The sequence below is a fragment of the Mobula hypostoma genome, chromosome 9 (assembly GCF_963921235.1).
Source record: "Mobula hypostoma chromosome 9, sMobHyp1.1, whole genome shotgun sequence".
NCBI lineage: Eukaryota > Metazoa > Chordata > Chondrichthyes > Myliobatiformes > Myliobatidae > Mobula > Mobula hypostoma.
Window position 1 is genome coordinate 20747282 of NC_086105.1, and position 20006 is coordinate 20767287.

At 42.6% G+C, this 20006-nt stretch overlaps 1 protein-coding gene across 14 annotated transcripts in view; it reads right to left on the reverse strand.

Moving 5' to 3' along the window:
- The window catches only part of LOC134351553 (suppressor of tumorigenicity 7 protein homolog), a 209031-nt gene that overhangs the window by 46015 nt on the left and 143010 nt on the right, over window positions 1-20006 (reverse strand). For 12 of the 14 annotated variants that reach the window (XM_063057840.1, XM_063057837.1, XM_063057836.1 and 9 more), the window contains one exon: window positions 12364-12446. In XM_063057840.1, coding sequence (XP_062913910.1) covers window positions 12364-12446 — 83 coding nt within the window. The remainder of the gene's footprint in view (window positions 1-12363; window positions 12447-20006) is intronic. The other 2 variants (XM_063057841.1, XM_063057850.1) reach the window with 1 other exon arrangement.

Sequence of the window (20006 nt, forward strand, 5' to 3'; positions counted from 1 at the left end):
TGAAAATAGATAAGTCCCCTGGTCCTGATGGAATGCATCGCAAGTACTGAAAGAAATGGCAGAAGTTATAGTAAAGGCTTTGGTGATAATTTACTAACATTCTCTGGACTCTGGGCAGGTCCCGGCAGGTGGAAGACAGTGAATGTCAAGCCACAATTCTAAAAAAAGATGTAGGCAAAAGGTAGGTAACTATAAGCCAATTAGTTTAAAATCTGTAGTTGGGAAAATGCTTGAAGCTATCATTAAAGAAGAAACAGCAAGACATCAGGAAAGAAATGGATCCATCAGACAGATGCAGCAGGGTTTCACCAAAGGCAGGTCCTGTTTGATAAACTTACTGGAGTTCTTTGATGATATAATGAGCGCAGTGGATAAGGGGGACAGATGGATGTTACTTACTTGGATTTCCAGAAGGCGTTCGATAAGGTGCCACATAAAAGACTTATCTATAAGGATGCATAGAGTTGGGGTGATGTATTAGTGTGGACAGAGGATTAGTTAAATAAGAGGAAGCAGAGAGTTGGGGTACATGGTGTTACTCTGGTTGGCAATGAGTGGTGAGCAGTGTGCGGCAGGGGTCGGTGCTGGGCATGCAACTGTTCACAATCTGGAAGAGGGACTGAGTGTAGTGTATCTAAATGTGCTGATGATAATAAATTGAGTGGAAAAGCAAATTGTGCAGAAGATACGGCGAGCCCGCAGAGAGATATAGATAGGTTAAGTGAGTGGGCAAGGGTCTGGCAGATGTGGAGTACGTTGTTGGTAAATGTGAGGTCATCCACCTTGGAAGGAAAAATGAAAGAGCCGAGTATTACTTAAGTGGTAAAAGATTGCAGCATGCTACTATGCAGAGGGACTTGGGAGTGCTTGTGCGTGAATCACAAAAGGTTGGTTTGCAGGTGCAGCAGGCTACCAAGAATGTAAATAGAATGTTGGCCTTCATTGCTAACAGTACAGGATACTGGTGAGGCCACACCTGGAACACTACATGCAGTTCTGGTCTCCTTACTTGAGGAAGGATATACTGGCTTTGGAGGAAGTGCAGAGGAGGTTCACCAGATTGATTCCAGAGATGAGCGGGGTTAGACTATGAGGAGAGATTGAGTTGCCAGGGACTGCACTCACTGGAATTCATCAGAATGAGAAGAAGTCTTATAGAAACATATAAAATTATGACAGGGATAGATAAGATAGAGGCAGGAAAGTTGTTTCCACTGGTAAGCGAGACTAGAACTAGGGGACATAGCCTCAAGATTCGGGGGAGCAGATTAAGAACGGAGATGAGGAGGAACTGCTCTTCCCAGAGAGTAGTGAATCTGTGGAATTTTCTGCCCAATGAAGCAGTGGAGGCTACCTCAGTAAATATATTTAAGGCAAGTTGGATAGATTTTTGTATAGTAGGGGAATTAAGAGTAATGGGGAAAAGGCAGGTAGGTGGAGATGAGTCAGATTAGCCAAGGTCTTATTGAATGGCAGAGCAGGCTCGACAGGTCAGATTGCCTACTCCTGCTCCTATTTCTTATGTTCTTAAGACTCCCCGAGCAAAAGAAATATCCTCTCCAAGAACACTCTATCGAGGCTTTTCAACATTCAATAGGTTTCAATGAGGTCATCCATCATTCCTCTGAATTCCCGTGCGTAGAGGCCCAGAGCCATCAAATGCTGCTCATATAACAACCCTTTCAATCTCAGAATCATTTTCATCAACTCCTTTGAAACCTCTCCAATGTCAGCACATCCTTTCTTAGATATATGGCCCAAAATTGCTCTCAATACTCCAAGTGAGGCCTCACCAATGCTTTATAAAGTCTCAGCATTACATCCTTGCTTTTGCATTCTAGTCCTCTCGAAATGAATGCTAACACTGCATTTGCCTTGCTCATCGTCGACTCAATGTGCAAATTAACCTTTTGGGAATCCTGTACAAGGACTCCCAAGTCCCTTTGTATGTCAGATTTTTGAATTTTCTCTCCATTTAGAAAACAGTCTATGCTTTTACTTCTCAGTACCGTACATTTCCTGACACTGCATTCCATCTGCCATTTCTTTGCCCATACTCTTAACCTCTCCAAGTCTTTCTCTAGCCTTTCTACTTCCTCACAATTACTTGCCTTTCCATCTACCTTCATATCATCCACAGACATGGTCACAAAGCCATCAATTCCACCATCCAAATCATTGCATACAACTTACAAAGTACTGGTCCCAAGACAGACCCCTGTGACATGCCACTAGTCATCTGCCGCCAACCAGAAAAGGCTCCCTTTATTCCCACACTTTGCCTTCTGATAATCAGCCACTGCTTTGTCATCCATGTAAATATATTTCCCATAATTTCTGACGTGCCTTGCAGATGGTGGAAAGGATTTGAGGTGTCAGGAAGTGAATTACTTATCATAGAATATCAGCCTCCATGGCGTTGCGGCCACAATATTTTTATGGGTGGCCCAGTTCAGTTATTGATCATTGGTGATTCCTAGAACTTTGACCATGACGTGCTCGGCAACGGTACAGTAATTCCATAGACTAAAACTCTCTCTTGTTGGAAGTGCTCATTCACTGACACCTCTGTGATTAGATTGTTAATTGCCACCAGGTTATTGGAGAACCATGACACCATGGTCAACAATACCTTTCAACACTTCACTAATGATTAAACATAGGCAGATTGAGTGATCATTTAACCAATTAATTTGTCCTGCCTTTTTTGAACAGGAAAATGCTAGGCAGTTTTCCACTTTTTAGGTTAGATGCCAGTGTTGCAAGTGTACCAGACAATTTGGCTAGACCCATGACTAGTTCTGCATCACAGGTCTTCAGTACTCATTCAGATTGTTGTCCGCAACACCCCCCCCCCCAACCTCCCGCCAGCCTTTGTTGGATATAGTGCTCTGAGCCGCTGAGTTTTGTAGATCCTACACCTTTGCTCGATTCCTCTACTGCTTCAAAAGTTTGCAAATGTCTGAAGAGTAATTTGGGGCATTCTGAGTTCGGAAGGCATTATATAAATTTGTTACTTATTGGTGGAAAAACTAGAATTCAAAAACATCAAATTGAAACATTACTTTCAACAATTTATTTTGACACCATCATTAAACTGCCCAGCATGCTTACATCCTCACAAGTTAGGTATCTGCATCTGGGTACTGTGCGGTCAAGGAGGCCGCGGTGAGGCTTTTCCGAGTGTTCCACACTTATAACAATAAATTTCAAAGTCCAAAGTACATTTATTATCGAAGTATGTGTACTGTATACAATACAGCCTTGAGATTTGTCATTTTGCAGGCAGCCACAACACAAAGAAACACAATATAACCATAAGATGTATGATATAGGTTTCAGAATTAGGCCATTTGGCCCATTAAGACTACTCCACATTAAAAACCCACTTAAAAAACCCACACAACAAAGACCATCAAGCACCCAATGTGCAAAAAAAAAGAACAAATCTTGCAAACAATAAAAAAGGAAACAAAAACACTTGGAACATGAACTGTAAAGAACCCAAAAATGTTTCCACAGCTGGGGAGTCCATCCAGCACTGAGGTGAGTGAAGCCCCTCCAGGAGTCCTGTGGCTTCAGGGAATAACTGCTCCCAAAGCTGGCAGTGCGGGACCCAAGATTCCTGTCCCTCCTGTCCAATGGTAATAGCTAAAAGAGGAGACAAACACAGGCAGATGGTGCTGAACACCTGTTCATTTTTCGCTCTCATCCCTGACGATTTTAATCTTGTCAATACTGTAATCGGGATGGAGTTATGGAGCTAACCACAGGTTCAGCTTCCACCATCAGGCCTCAGTTTGGCGTCCACACCAGCAATGGCTGTCCCCGTCATACCTGCACTCTTGGGAATCTAGTTCGCCAAATCCCCCAGGAGATCGCAAAAGCACCAGATTGCTTAGCTAGTTGAAAAGAAAAACCCTGGTCAAACAATGTAAAGGGCCGCTACCAATATAATATTGAGAGATTGGGAGATGTTCCCCACTCCACTGAACCCTACAAATCAAACACGTATGCTAATGGATTTACCACTTCATTTGAAATGTGTAATTAAGGACACATGGAGGAAGGACTGAAAAAAAACCAGTTCTTTCTATGATGTACCATCGAAGTGTAGAACAAGCTCTTTTATTTTGTTACATGAGTGTGAGGTAATAATGCTTTTTCAATTAATCTAATAATAAATACCACACTTAGACCCACAATTGTAACCCACCGTACTGCCCGAGTTCCATTAAGGGATGAAGATAAACTTCCATCATTGTCCACATCACTAGAACTTAGATTGCAACAAAATAGAAATTTCAAAATTTTTTGTTTAAAGTATTTGCAGCAAAAATACTCATATTCATTTTCCTGACACTTCTTTATCTGGGGGATGACAAGAGGCATCTCGACAGAGGTTTATATGATAAGTGGACACAGTCAGCACCTATTTCCCAGATCATAATGGCTAATATGAGATGACATACTTTTAAGGCAACTGGTGAAAGTATAGGGGGATGTCAGAGGTAAGTTTTATTTTTACACTGAGCCACAAGAGGCCAATACATTAGGAAAATTTATAAGACTCCTAGATAAGGGTGACTCTTAAGGTGATATGGTAGAGTAGTGGTTAGCACAACGTTTTACAGTAAAGGCAACCCGGGTTCAATTCTCCCCACTGTTTGTAAGGAGCTTGTACGTTCTCCTTGTGACTGTGTGTGGTTACCTCCAGATGCTCTGGTTTTCTCCCACAGTCCAAAACCTACTGGTAGGTTAAATTGATCATTGTAAATTGTCCCGTGATTAGGCTAGGATTAAATCGGGGGATTGTTGGGTGGCATGACTCGAATGGCCTATCCCATAAAACCATAAGATATAAGAGCAGAATTAGGCCATTTGGCCCATCGAGTCTGCTCCGCCATTTCATCATGAAGAAGAAGAAGAAAGCCCTTAACTCCGAGTGGAGTTATCCCGACACCGTCATGACGCCGTTTTTTTAGCAGGCTTTATGTTTACGAGGCCAAGTTGCTAGCTCGACGCTCAACCCAGCACGGATGGAAAATGTGCAAGGGAGCCGGCTGGATTCAAACTCTGGAGCCTTCGCTCCAAAGTCCAGCGCTGCACCACCAACTGGCCACATTTCATCATGGCTGATCCATTTTCTAAGCTCAGCCTACAACATCATACCTGTCAATCTGCAACTGTGCTACAAGTTCAACGACTTTATTCCGTATACTGTGCACATTCAAATACAATGCCTTCAGTCCAAGATTCACACTTTTTGATTCTGTCCACCTTTTACATTGTAACTCATCCTGTTGACTGGAACTTTGCCCTATCATCAGCCTCTCCTTTCTAGGAGTCTCACACCACACACCGCCTCTGTTTGTAACACAACTACCTCATCTTCAGCACTATCACTCCGCAGTAATATCACAATAAATAAATAAATAAAAATAAGCACATGGATGAATAAAACAGGAGGGATATATAGGAGGGAGGTTTAGTTTGATCTTGGAGTAGGTTAAATAGTCAGGACAACATCATGGGCCAAAGGGCCTGTACTGTGTTGTACTGCTCCACATTCTATGTTCTAATCAAAGGACCCAGCAACATGACAGTGGTGAAGTACATATTGTAAAGCACTTCTGATTTAATCCATAAACACAAGAGATTCCTCAGATGTTGGAAACACAGAGTAACACGAACGCACAAAGCTCTGGAACTCAGCAGGTCAGGCAGCATCTGTGGAAAGGAATAAACAGTCGGCGTTTCGGGCCAAGACCCTTCATTAGTTGTGATGAAGGATGAAACGTCGACTGCTTATTCCTTTCCATAGATGCTGCCTCAGCTGCAGAGTTTCTCCAGCATTTTGTAAAAGTTACTCACAATATAATCGATACGACAAACATGTGGAAAATGCAAATTGCTAAATCTGTCAGAGGACACTGCATTTTCTTTAACCAATTGAATACAAGAATGAGACCTTTGCCTTATTACTGATGGACATGGCAAACTCCTTTTCTTCCAGTTAAGTAAGAACTGGAATTAAATTGTAAACAAGGTGAGACAGTGGAAACCTGATTAGCTGCGAACTAATCAATCAGGACGGATGAACGTTAGGGGTATATACACCAGTGGACTAGACGTGCCTCGGCATCATGCCTGATGAAGATGGCAGAGTCTGTCATCAAAACATCTGTTAGCCCAAGAGAAGTTTATTCATCATATACACCAGTAAAGCACAAGAACATTTTTCCTTTCCCTCCATTTTACCAAGCCAGACTAATAATTTGCACTGTGCTTATCCCTCACTGTCTCCCGTGATGCTACTGCCTGGAAGCATATAATATGGTCTCTGAATGGAATGTGTAGGGGGTTTATCTACTCACCGGTAACATGCCCCAACAATACTTTTAGATAGTAAGTATAAAACCAAAACGAAAGATGAGCCTTCAACAGGTAATTACACATCTCTGTTCATGCTGCAGGCTGCTTACAAAACTTCTAAATATACCTCTTCTGAATTACTCTCACTGAAATTTGCAGCCTGTCATTTCCCTTTAAGCAACATACTTTTAAACTGCCTTAATGATAAACTAGCAATTTCATCATCTTCTGCAGGACTTGGCGGACTTAATTCTCAAGCACGCAGGTGCGGCACTGTTAAGTGGACGAAAATACATCACCATGGCCGGAAGAGACGGAGGAGGTGAGGACTCCAAGCCAGACTGAGACACAGAGTAATGAGACTCCGTCTACCCAGCATCTTGTTTACAAATGTACAGTCACTGGAGAACCCAAGGGCAAGATTGCTGTATCAGAAGGAAATGAGAAATTGCTGTGGTCTGTGTTTCATAGAGACATGGCTCACTCCAAACATGCCAGGTGTGTCAATAAGACCTGATGGCTTCTCAATACACAAGATAAATTGAATTGCTGGTTTGGAGAAGGCAAAAGGTGGGTGTCTGTGCTTCATGATAAATTCTTTGTGGTGCTCAGATGTGGCAGCTTTGCCGTACTCTTGTTCCCCTGACCTGGAACATCTAACAATTATGTGCTGACCATTCTACTTACCAAGAGAGCTCTCCTCTGTGATCTTGCCCATAGTTTACATACCACCAAAAACCAACATTAACCAGGCAACACACACAAAATGCTGGTGGAACGCAGCAGGTCAGGCAGCATCTATAGGAAGAGGTACAGTCGATGTTTCGGGCCGAGACCCTTTAACCAGGCCTCCAGATATTGAATGCTGCCATCATCAAACAAGAAACAGCTCACTCCAGTGCATTTCAAATCATAGTTGGGGACGTCTATTACAAACCAACGGACTCTCACAGCTACCTGGACTATACCTCGACCCACCCTGCTACTTGTAAAAACGCCATCTCCTTCTCTCAATTCTTCCATCTCCACTGCATCTGCTCTCACGATGAGGATTTTCATTCTAGAACAAAGGAGATGTCCTCCTTTTCAAAGAAAGGGGCTTCCCTTCCTCCACCATCAACGCTGCTCTCAACAACATTCCTTCCATTTCACGCACACCTGCTCTTACCCCATCCTACCGCTACCTTACCAGGGATAGGGTTCCTCTTGTCCTTACCTACCACCCACCAGCCTCCGTGCCCAGCACATAATTCTCCAAATTTCCACCACATCCAACTGGATCCCACCATCAAGCACATCTTTCCCTCCCCACCCCCGCGCCCACTTACTGCTTTCCAAAGCGATCATTCCCTATGCGACACCCTTGTCCATTCGTCGCTCCCCACTGATCTCCCTCCTGGCACTTACCCTTCAAGTGGAACAAGTGTTACACCAGCACCTTGACCTCTTCCCTCACTACCACTCAGGGCCCTAAACAGTCCTTCCAAGTGAGGCGACACTTCACCTGTGAGTCTGTTGGGGGGGGGGGGTCATTTACAGTGTTCGGTGCTCCTGGTATGGCCTCCAGTATATCGGTCAGACCCGACATAGATTGGGATACTGCTTCGCCAAGCATTTATGCTCCATCCGCCAAAACAAGCAGGATCTCCCAGTGGCCACCCATTTTAATTCCACTTCCCATTCCCATTCCAGTATGTCTATCCATGGCCTCCTCCACTGTCGTGATGAGGCCACACTTAGGTTGGAGGAACAACACCTTATTGTCACAACCACGGATCTCAGTCTGTTGGGCTTCCCAGGTCTCTCAGTCTATTGGGGTTCCCAGGTCTCTCAGTCTCTCTGGATTCCCGAGTCTCCCTGCCTCTCCAGTTCCCCAAGCCTCCCTCTCAAGTTCCCCAGGTCTCTCGAGTCATCCCTGGATCTTGAGTTTTCAGGTCTTCCTGGGCCATCAGATGCCAGTTATAGGGGGTGGGGGGGGGGCGGAGTCCTGTAGTGACTTCTTCAGGTCTGTGCAGAGCATCAGAGTATTGGGCTCTGAGGTTTTTAGAGCACCTGAATTGGTTAATTGTTGCTTAAGAACAGCTATTAATGGTTTAAGAGATCTTTGTGTTTTTCTCGAGCGATGCAGTCTTTGTAATGCAGTTTCCTGATGCTTTCTGTTTAAGTTTATTTTGAAAGGCTCAGGGATTCTGTGTTAGTTTTATTGTTGAAGCAGGTGCCTGGTTAGTTCCAATCGGAGGGTCCTCATTTTGAGAATGATCTGTCTCACGGCGTCACTTGATCCAGCTACCCCTGTAAAAGTCTTGTTTCCAGCTCTACGTGGAAGTCTTTGGCTCCGATACTGGCACTACCAGTATGGCGATACCATGGCACTTACCTACAAGCATCACTGAAGGACATCTTGGACAAGTCCCTCATCCGGGACTTCCAGCGGACACAGGTCTGTGATGCCTCAGGGGCTGCGCCTAGAGAAGGGGGCCTGTCACAACCACGGATTCGGCAGTGCAGCAAATTCAGCAATTTCGCTTGCGAATGTGCGCGTGTCAGCTAACTATTATTTCATTGTGATAGTACTTAACTCCATTCATTCCATGGTTGTATTTGTTGAGACTCGGACACAATAACGCTTCGCTACCTGCTTGCATTCCGCCTTGCCTGAGTCAACTGACTCTGAAGACTAGCGGTATTCGTTTTATCCTTAGTTGTTCTTTTCAGCCACAGTGTAGGCTTCATTCACCATTTGAGAGTTTTAGTTAATGGCCCTGTTTAGCTTAGTTTTCCCTTTAACACTGTTTGCATTAAAGTCTGTGAACTATTGACCTGCTTCAGTGTCTCTCACTCTGCACTTGGGCCGTATCCGACCCTGGTGACACTTATAAATTGCTGGTGAACGCAGCAGGCCAGGCAGCATCTCTAGGAAGAGGTACAGTCAACATTTCGGGCCGAGACCCTTCGTCAGGACTAACTGAAGGAAGAGGTAGTAAGAGATTTGAAAGTGGGAGGGGGAGGGGGAGGGGGAGAAAGATTTTCGGATATCTTTAACCCCTCGCTTCAGCAGTCTGAGGTACCTACCTGCTTCAAGCAGGTATCAATTACACTGGAGCCTAAGAAGAATTTGGTAAACTGACTCAATGACTATCACCCAGTAGCTCTTACATCCACTGTGGTGAAGTGTTTTGAGAGGTTGGTGATGAAACATATCAATTCCTGTCTGAGATGCAACATGGATCCACTCCAATTTGCCTACAACAGCAGATGCCATCTCATTGGCTCTTCACTCAACCCTAGAACATCTGGACAGCAAAATGCATATATTGGGATTCTCTTAATCGACTATAGCCCAGCATTCCATAGCATCATCCCCTCAAAGCTAATTCAACTGGATCCTCAATTTCCTCACTTCTGATTGGTAACAACACCTCCTCCACAGACTGCATCAGCATAAGTGCACCACAAGACTGGGTGCTTAGCCCTCTGCTCTACTCGCTTTATACTTATGACTGTAGGGCTAAACACAGCTCCAATACTATATTTCAGTAAGTTTTCTCTTTACACCACTGTCGTTGGCTGAATCAAAAGTGGTGACGAATCAGCAAATAGGAGGGAGATTGAAAATCTGGCAAGTGATACCACAACAGCAACCTCTCACTCAGTGACAGCAAGACCAAGGAGCTGACTATTGACTTCAGGAGGAAAAAACTGGACGCCCATGAGCCAGCCTCAACGATGGAGATTATATCGACTGGTTTCACCACAGCCTGGTATTTAAACACCAATGCTCTTAAACAGAAAATCCCATAAAAAGTAACGGATATGATCCAGTTCATCACAGGTAAAGACCTCCCCAGCGCTACATGGAGCGTTGTTGCAGGAAAGCAGCATCAGTCATCAAGATCCCCACCATCCAGACCATGCTCTCTTCTTGCTTCTGCCGTCAGGAAAAAGATACAGGGGCCTCAGGACCCACGCCACCTTGTTCAGAAACAGGGACTTGGGAGTCCTCCTTCAGGATACCCTTAAGGTTAACCTCCAGGCTGAGTCGGTGGTGAAGGAGGCGAATGCAATGTTGGCATTCATTTCTGGAGGAATAGAGCATAGGAGCAGGGATGTGATGTTGAGGCTCTGTAAGGCACTGGTCAGACCTCACTTGGGAGTGTTGTGGACAGTTTTGGGTTCCTTATTTAAGAAAGGATGTGCTGACGTTGGAGAGGGTACAGAGAAGATTCACTAGAATGATTCCGGGAATGAGAGAGTTAACATATGAGAAACGCTTGACCGCTCTTGGACTGTACTCCTTGGAGTTTAGAAGAATGAGGGGGGACCTCATAAAAACATTCTGAATGTTGAAAGGCAAGGACAGAGTGGATGTGGCAAAGTTGTTTCCCATGATGGGGGAGTATAGTACGAGAGGGCATGACTTAAGGATTGAAGGGCGCCCATTCAGAACAGAGATGTGAAAAAATTTGTTTTAGCCAGAGGGTGGTGAATCTGTGGAATCTGTTGCCACGGCGGCAGTGGAGGTCAAGTCATTGGGTGTACTTAAGACAGAGACTGATAGGTATCTGAGTAGCCAGGGCATCAAAGGTTATGGTGAGAAGGCAGGGGAGTGGGACTAAATAGGAGAATGGATCAGCTCATGATAGACTGGCAGAGCAGACTCGATGGGCCGAATGGCCGGCTTCTGCTCCTTTGTCTTATGGTTATTACCCCTCAACCATCAGGCTCCTTAACCAGCGGGGATAACTTCACTCAACTTCACTCACACAATTGCTGAATTTTCCCACAACCTATGGACTAACCTTCAAGGACTCTTCATCTGACGTTCTTGTTATTAATTGCTTATTTACTATTATTATTATTTATTTTTCTTCCTTTGTATTTGCAGTTTGTTGTCTTTTGCACATTGGTTGTTGTCTATCCTGCTTGGTGTGGACTTTCATTGATTCTATTGTGTTTCTTGGACTTATTGAGTGTGCCCGCAAGAAAATGAATCTCAGGGTTGTATACGGTGACATGTATACGTACTTTGATAATAAATTTACTTTGAACCTTTGTACGTCCCATACCTAATGCAGTGAGATGTATGTTCAGTGAAGAGTTGGTTGTAACTCTACAACAGCAAAGCTCTATCATCCAAAAATGCAAGTCATCACTTGGTTCGTGATATCTTTAATTATTTTAGAATTAATAGAAAAAAACCTATGCATGGTAATAATGCATCTTCACTTTCCTAAAACCCATCCAAATAGGAAAACACTTGTGGTACTGTTGCATGCCCGTAAAACAGGATTAATGAAACAAGAGAGAAGCAGGTAGAGTCTGCACAAAGACAAACCTGACACTGCCCCTTTCTCTCCTCCATTGCATGAACTGCATCTGTGAGAATCGCATTAGTGGAGCAGTAGGGTGGGACAGGACAAACTGTAGTGAACTAAGAAATGCCAATAACCAGAGCAAAACACCACAGATGCTGTAAATGAGAAACAGTTGCATAAAGTTAGGGAAATAGCAGGTCAAGCAGTACCCTTGGAGAGAGAAACTAAGCTTAGATTTTTGAAAGAAGCAGTTTAAGTAAACTGGCAAATAAGATGGCTAACCAGGTCTCCCAAACAAGGGCAAGACCTTAGTGCTGTGATTCAGAGACAATAGCCTGGGAAATGAAAGTCAGGAAGTTTCTCAGTACCAGAAATGGAGAGTTCAGGGACTGGTATCCAGGGACCTTTAAGATGTCAGCCGAAATGGATATTTATAGATCTGCAAGCTGAGAACCTCATGGCTTCCAATGGTATAAAATGTCAAGGGTTAACTAACCGGGTCCATACATATAAGCAGTGGTGTTAAAAGGTTCTCAGGACACAAGTAATGACAACAGATGAAAAAACATAAAACGTGGCTGATGATCATGGACAACTGCACATCTGGCCCAGCTGCAATCCTGTTTACATTTTTATTCATAATGATAATGATGATGTAATAATATTTACTTACCAGAATAAGCCCTGAGATCAAGGATGATGTGCCTGTCAGAGCAACGTAGAATTTGGGGGTTAATGTATTCAAAAACATACTCACTGCAAAAGGAAGAGGAGAAACATGCATTAACATAAATCTTCACAGGCAGAGCTACAGGACTTAACAAAATGTCTTGAGCTACAATTTCATCCAACCATAAAAAGCATACAACTACATTGAATTGATTATGTACACATATCAGAAATGTAACTCTTCTTTTGTACAGATTGTGATAACGAATACACTTTGGAACGCAGTACTGATTTTAGAGCATGACAACTGGTTAATGGAATAAGCGTACAGGTTTGAGAACTCCCATATTTGTATAAGAGCTGGAAATAAAAAGCCAGTCTCAGCAGCTGTAAGGTGAACCACTTACTGCAGGGACCCAACAAGTTCACTTATCCTTTCCCTTCGTGAATGGGAGCCTGGCTAACAGGTGAACAGCTCTTAACCGACCACAAGTCCATCCGGCAGCAGTCAGCAGAGAATGATCTGCAAGCCTGCTGGAAAATGACATCGTGAACCCTATGGAGTAAGCTCCCAAGCAGACTGTTGAAAACCATTTGGCACAATGCCACATCACCAGCAGGTGTCAAGACCTCACCTCCCTGGCAGTGAGCAGAGCCCTCACGGTCAGATCTTTCCTGTATGGTCAGAGTGTCCTACTGCCCTCAAGACGACTGTGATGAGGATATCACCCACCTCTTCGTGCAATGTATTTGCAAAGATGATCTGTAAAAGGATGCAAGGGCCTGTGCCGATGCTCACCTGAAGCCGCCATGAAACAAAGGACTCTCTGATCTACAGGCTATTCCCTGGGGCACATACATACCAAAGCAGCCACCAAGTGCTCTGAAACATCAGCTTAGTGAAAGATGCATCTTAGTATCCCCAAAACTTGTTGAGATGTCTGTAGCACCTTCCAGACTTGAGGACTACACACTAGAGGACAAAATGAAGCTTGGTGCAGGCAATACAAAGGGTTTGTGGGGAAGAACTGCAATCTAAAGTCCGGCTGCCATTCGGCACTGAGAACTTGGTCCTATGTAACAGCTGCATGCACACTTAAGGCGATGCTCCCTCTAGGGTGTGCGCGTGTGTGCACGCACACATCCTTTGCTAGTACTGCACATGGAAATTTAAACTGCGCACAAAAGGTTGTTACCCTCTACCCCATTGGCATGTTAAGTATATTTTGCAATCGTACACAATCACATTTCCTTTTCCGGTTCTGATGTGAACAGTGTCGACAACAAGGAGCTTGCGATGATTTCTCTGCAGATTTTAGATCTGGCTTATTTATACTGTGCTTATTGAAGAAATTATTGATTCACTATGCCGAAATCGAAAGAAGCAAAGCGTGTGAAGTGTAAAATAACTGGTAGTTCATTTAAAGCGGAATAGTTTAAGGCAACTGTCACGATACAAAAGGTGCTGGAGAACTTGCAAGTGGGAAGAAGTGGAGTGATAGTTGGAAACTTTTCTTTTTAAAGCATCATTTAGCAAGCAAATCGCATATGGACAGCGTGCGAAAGCTCCAGCGAGAAAATTCTTCATTACCCGCGACAGGACTGCCGCGTAAGTTTTGTGAGAGTGCAGACAAACGAGCGTGAAAACGGTCAAACCCAGAGGAGATCAAAGTTCTTATTGACAGTGTTTTTCTAGCTGTTAAAATGAATACATCTACATACAAAATTCAGTGCGCACACGTTGCTGTCACTGGGAAGAAAACTGCACAGAACAAGATTTTTGCGCACACTGGTCATTACAAATTAGAGGGAACATTGCTTGACGGGTGTATAGTTCAAAGAGGAAATGTGAGTGGCATTGGTGTTTGGCACAGAGACTGTATTAACTTGATGACACTACGAATGTCGAGACTTAGACAATACTATAAATGTACTGACACTGAATATAAAGAAAGCCATTTACTATTTTGCATTTCTCATATATATTTTCTATGATTAAAATTTAGCTGTTAATTGCTCTGAACTGGGCAACAAAATTAATTGTATTGTAGAGGATGGCACTTCACTTTCATTATTTTCAATGTTTATTGGATCAATACGTTTAGAGAAGAACAGGCACAAAAAGGTTCAGGAGAAGCTTCCAGCCAAATTACTGATGCATAAAAGTACAAGAGCCCTTTGGGTATCAATAGTCGTGTTGCTGGTGAGAAATCCTTATCCTGAGTCTTATCGAATATGGAACAGTATAGCCCAGTACAGGCCCTTCAGCCCATTAAGTTGTGCCAAACTTTAATCTACTCTAAAATCAATCTAACCTTTCCCTCTCACATAGTTCTCCATTTTCATTCATCTATGTGTCCATCCAAGTCTCTTAAATGTCCCTAATGTATATGCCTCTGCCATTACCCCTGGGTTATATCTCATCTGGCCTCAGGGACGTATCTACCCTCATGGATTTCAGAAGTCCCAGCACACCCTTTCTTAATGTCAATATGTTCCAGCATATCAGCCTGTTTTACACAGTTCTCACTTTCATCAAGGTACCTTCTCACAGGAGAGGTCCTTAATGAAGCAAAGTATCATTAAGGTCTTATTGTCTCTTTAGTCATCCTTCTGTTCTTCACGCACGTGTAGAAGTGTACAAGCATGCACGTATAGTTTTACAGAATGTATCAACGAGTGCAGTCTAGTTTTAAACTTGAAGCCTGCTGCAAAAACAGAGTTTGATCATATCTACTGAAATAGCCTCATAGGACCTGATGCAGTGCAAGCATTCCTGTTATCAGACACAAAGTGCTCATGAATCAGTGCTTCATCTTTGCCTGAAGAGCAACATCTACCATATTAAATTCTGACTGATACTGACTCGGGATGTTTACCTTCTACCAGGGGTTCCAAACCTGGTGTCCACAGACCCCTTGCTTAATGCTATTGGTCCATGGCATAAAAAAGGTTGGGAACCCCTGCCTTATACTGGAGCAAACCCCAAAGATATCAGTGCTTAATGACCTATGATGTTGGCACCTCAGTAAAGATGCATGGATAAACAAAGTCTGCTGATTTAAAACACCCTCGAGTATTAACTGAAGTCAGAGTTCACAAATTTATAAGAACCATTTGATAGCAAGGACTTCTTGCTTGCAAACCAGAAAGGATGGAATGTTAATGAGAAGGAACTATATAGTGGAACAACACATATCACCAATTAATGGAAACTCCTGTATAATTCTTTCAAGATGAATCACTTTTATAAAAAGTGCAACTGATATACTGAAAATGCCCTTTAAATGACTGCTCAGATGGTAATGTGGCTTCAGCAATGCTAATTCAAGTACATCAAAAATAATTCTAAGCTATGACCTTCAGTAAAGACCTTTTTGCTCTTCAGATATATGGAATAGACAATACAGATTACACTTTGAGCAGCTTACAAATGGCACAAAGAACTTCTGTTGTTTTGTTGAGATGAATTATTAATAAAGAGCACAAAATCCTCAATAGAGATTTTGGCAAATATCTGGACTTTGTGGGATTTCTGGTATATATGCATGCATGTGGAAAGCAGGAATGTGCTTCATGTAGAATCCAGCCATAGTTTCTCAGCTCTTATGTTGGAGTTAGGTCTGCCACAGGCCAATTTAATTTTTAACAAGAGAAAATCTGCAGATGCTGGAAATTTGAGCAACACACTCAAAATGCTGGAGGAGCTCAGCAGGCCAGGCAGCATCTATGGAAAAAGTACAGTTGACGTTTTGGCCCATGTGTTGTTCCATTTAAATTTTAGTTAATTTATATTTTGGATTTTTTGAACATTTAAATATATGGTATATATAAACGTATTGGTTTTTTCAGTTTTCATTAACTTTGAAACATCATTAGCCCAACACACACAAAGCGCTGGAGGAACTCAGGGGGACCTTCATGGTCCTGAAGAAGAGTCTCGGCCTGAAGCGTTGACTGTTTACTCTTTTTCATAGATGCTGCCTGGCCTGCTGAGTTCCTCCAGCATTTTGTGTGCGTTGCTTGGATTTCCAGCATCCGCAGAGTTTCTCCTGTTTGTTAAAAAAATTGTTAGCAGTTTGAATTTTTAAATGAATTTTGCAACATTTTCTTGTGACAGCCAGACGTACATGACATATGGCTTCATTGCTGTCAGAGTTCACAGCCTTCCGGAGGGTGGGCTTGACGCTCGTCTGTCTTGTTTCACTCACCAACCCCACTCTGATATAAAACCAGCATCACCGGAGGTTGACTTACTTGAGTTCTTCACTTATACACATATATAACACTATTTGTATTGAGGTTCATTTCGTAAATATCCGAGCTTCCATTTGCTAGCCATTTTAATCCACCCCAATCCCACCTTAAACAGTCTGTCCACAGCCTATGAAAGATGAAAAAATGAAAGACAAGAAAAGCACTTCATATACACCTGGATACTCTACAACTCAAAAGTATCAACAATGAATTCTCCGATTTCAGGTAACCCACTTCCCACCTGTCTTTCTCCCTTCTTCTGATCTATTCAGTTCCTCCCATACCCACAGCACTCCCGCCAAACCCCTTATTTCCACATTTATTTTCAATCCAATACATACTCCATTTGCCCTTCTCCCACTGGGTTCCCTTTTCAACTGTTCCCATCTATCCACCCCAGCTCCCTTGTCTCATTTGATGCCCCAACTTCCTCTTGCATTAGATTTCACCATCTGTAGCCCCTTGTTACCTCTACCCATCACCTTCCAGCCCCTGTGTCTCTTCCTTCCTCCATCTGCCAGTAATTGCTGCTCATCTAGATCCACACAGCTCTCACTCCACCCCTAATCGTACTGCTTAACTAGATTTGCGACATTTCCTTATGAACACCAGTTTGTATGGGATTTGCCTGTTCCTTCCATATGCACAGGATTGAAAGATGCTGCAGAAAGTTATGAACTCAGTTCAATTATGGGCACTAGCCTCCATAGCATCCGGGATACTTTCAAGGAGTGATGCCCCAAAGAGGTATCATCTACCCTTGAGGACCCCCATCACCCAGGACATGCCCTTTTCTCATTGCTACCATCAGGAAGAAGGTACAGGAGCCCAAAGATAAACACTCACTGATTCAGGAACAGCTTCCACTCTACTATCAGATTTCTAAATGGACATTGAACCCATGAACACTACCTCACTACTTTTTAAATTTAAATATATATTTATATTTACTATAATTCACATCTCTGATTATGTATTGCATTGTACTGCTGCTGCAAAAACAACAAATTTCACAACATATGCTGGTGATATTAAATTTGATTCTAATTCTAAAAATATTCTTAATTTGTAACTGTTGAAAGCTGGATACTGTACACTGAAGAGAGTCTTAAGCCATTAAAAACACTGCAATGTTTTCTGCTCCTTTGTTCAAATTGATGGAGAACAGGGAGGTGACTCTTTCCTTGCCCCTATGACAGTGTGGATTTCTTCCAGGTGCTCCAGTAAACTTCCACACTCCAAAGAGATACAGGTCAGTGTTAGCGATTTGTGGGCGTGCTACGTTGGCACTGGAACAGCAGCAACACTTGTGTGCTGCACATCACAATCCTCATTGATTTGATTTTATGCAAAATATGCATTTCACTGTATGTTTCGATGTACATGTGACAAATAAAACTAATCTTAACTTTAAGCAGCTTAAAAAGAATTGTAAATATTTATTGTTTTCAGAAATTCAAGATTTGAAAACTGAACTACTAAAGCAAAATATTATTATTCAATTTGAAGTATTTATAATTCTAAATCACTTCTAAGGAGCAAATTCTTAATGTTCAGTTGAAGACTTTATTGCACTGTACAGTAATGCAGTGTGGATCAAATCTGGTTGGTTTTAAAATGATCTATCCCTTGGTGCCAACACAAGGGGGCACTGATGATTCAATGTGTGGGACAAAAGAACTCATGAAGCCAATTCACAGACAGCAGTGGATGGTGGTAGGCACTGCCAGAAGTGGTGGAAGAGGCAGATACATTAGGGAGATTTCAGAGACTCATAAAAAGGCATATGGATGAAAGAAAATAGAAAGCTATGCAAGAGGAAAGGTCTAGATTGAGTAGGTTAAAAGATCAGCACAACATCATGGGCCGAAGGGCCTGTATTGAGCTATAGTGTTCTATATTCTAATTTAATGTGTTAAAATGCAAGACCATTCTCCTTCCTAAAACATGACAAAAGACAACATAACATTGTCCAGTTCCTTTAAATCCAGTAATGCTTTATATGAAGCTATGGACATACACCACATGCTGTTCAGCTATTTAATGATTACAGCTCAGTGCTCAACACCATCATCCCTTAAGTAATAATCACCAAGCTTCTAAATCTGGACCTCTGCATCTCCATCTGAAACTGATTAATCAACAGCCTCATCAGGAGAGCACAGTCTGTGTGGATCAGTAATAACGTCTCCTCCTCACTGATAATTAACCTCAAGGATGTGTGCTTGACCCACTGCTCTGTGCTCTCTACATTCACAACTGTGTGGCTCAAACACCATCTACAAATTAGCTGATGATACCACCGAGTTGGCAGAATCTCAGGTAGTGACGAGTTGGCGTAAGGGAGTGAGATAAATTGAATGGTTGAGTGCTGTTGCAACAACAATCTTTCATTCAACATCAGCAAGACCAAGGAATCGATTGTGAGCTTCAAGGAGGAGAAGTCAGGAGACAACACACCCACCCTCATGGAGGGGTCAGCAGTGGAAAGGGTGAGCAGCTCAAGTTGCTGGCCGTCAACAATTCAGAGGATCTATCCTGAGCCCAGCACGTTGATACAATCATGAATAAGACACATCAGTAGCTCTACTTCATTGGGAGTTTGAGGAGCTTTGGTATGTCAAATTTCTACACTCACACAGTGGAGAGCTTTCTGACTGGTTGCATCACAGTCTGGATTGGAGGCACTAATATTTAAATATTTTCCAAAGAATTTGCCTGTTGTAGCAGATCCCCTTTCCCTCGTGTTTTTACAGCAGCTACAAAATTCACTGATTAAATTCTTCTTTCCTAATTTACAGAAAACTATCATCATAGAACAAAGGATTATTAAACTGAATTTATAGATAGCTAATGGTGAAATAGCTTATATATTTATAGTCAGTTATCAATAGCTAATGACAAAACCTGAGAACAAGCAATAATAGGAAGACTGGAACAAATTACAGGGGTCAAGCAGAATAGGAAAATAATTTGGAAACCAGTATCAACTCAGTTAAGTGAAGATCATTTATTTTAGAGGAAGGACAGAGGAAAGCGCATTACCTAAAATTCTGGGTCTAAGTAGGATCTAAGTAATCTAAACAAAGGGGTCATCAAGTACAAATACACCCCATACCACAGGCCACAATTTAGTAAGACCATTTAGCAAGCATATGAAGCACAAGGGTCTATTTTTAGAAGAAAAGAATTGAAAAACAGGGAAATTACGCTCAACAGATTTCAAAAGTCGGGTAGGCCACACACAGGAGCACTGCAGACAGTTTTGATCACCATATTGTATAAAGGATACTTTCTCCCGAGTGATGGGAACTGATGGATGACCTCATAGAAATATCGGAAATTACCATGGATTTGATGAAGTGGCCGCAGGGACAATGTTTCCATGTA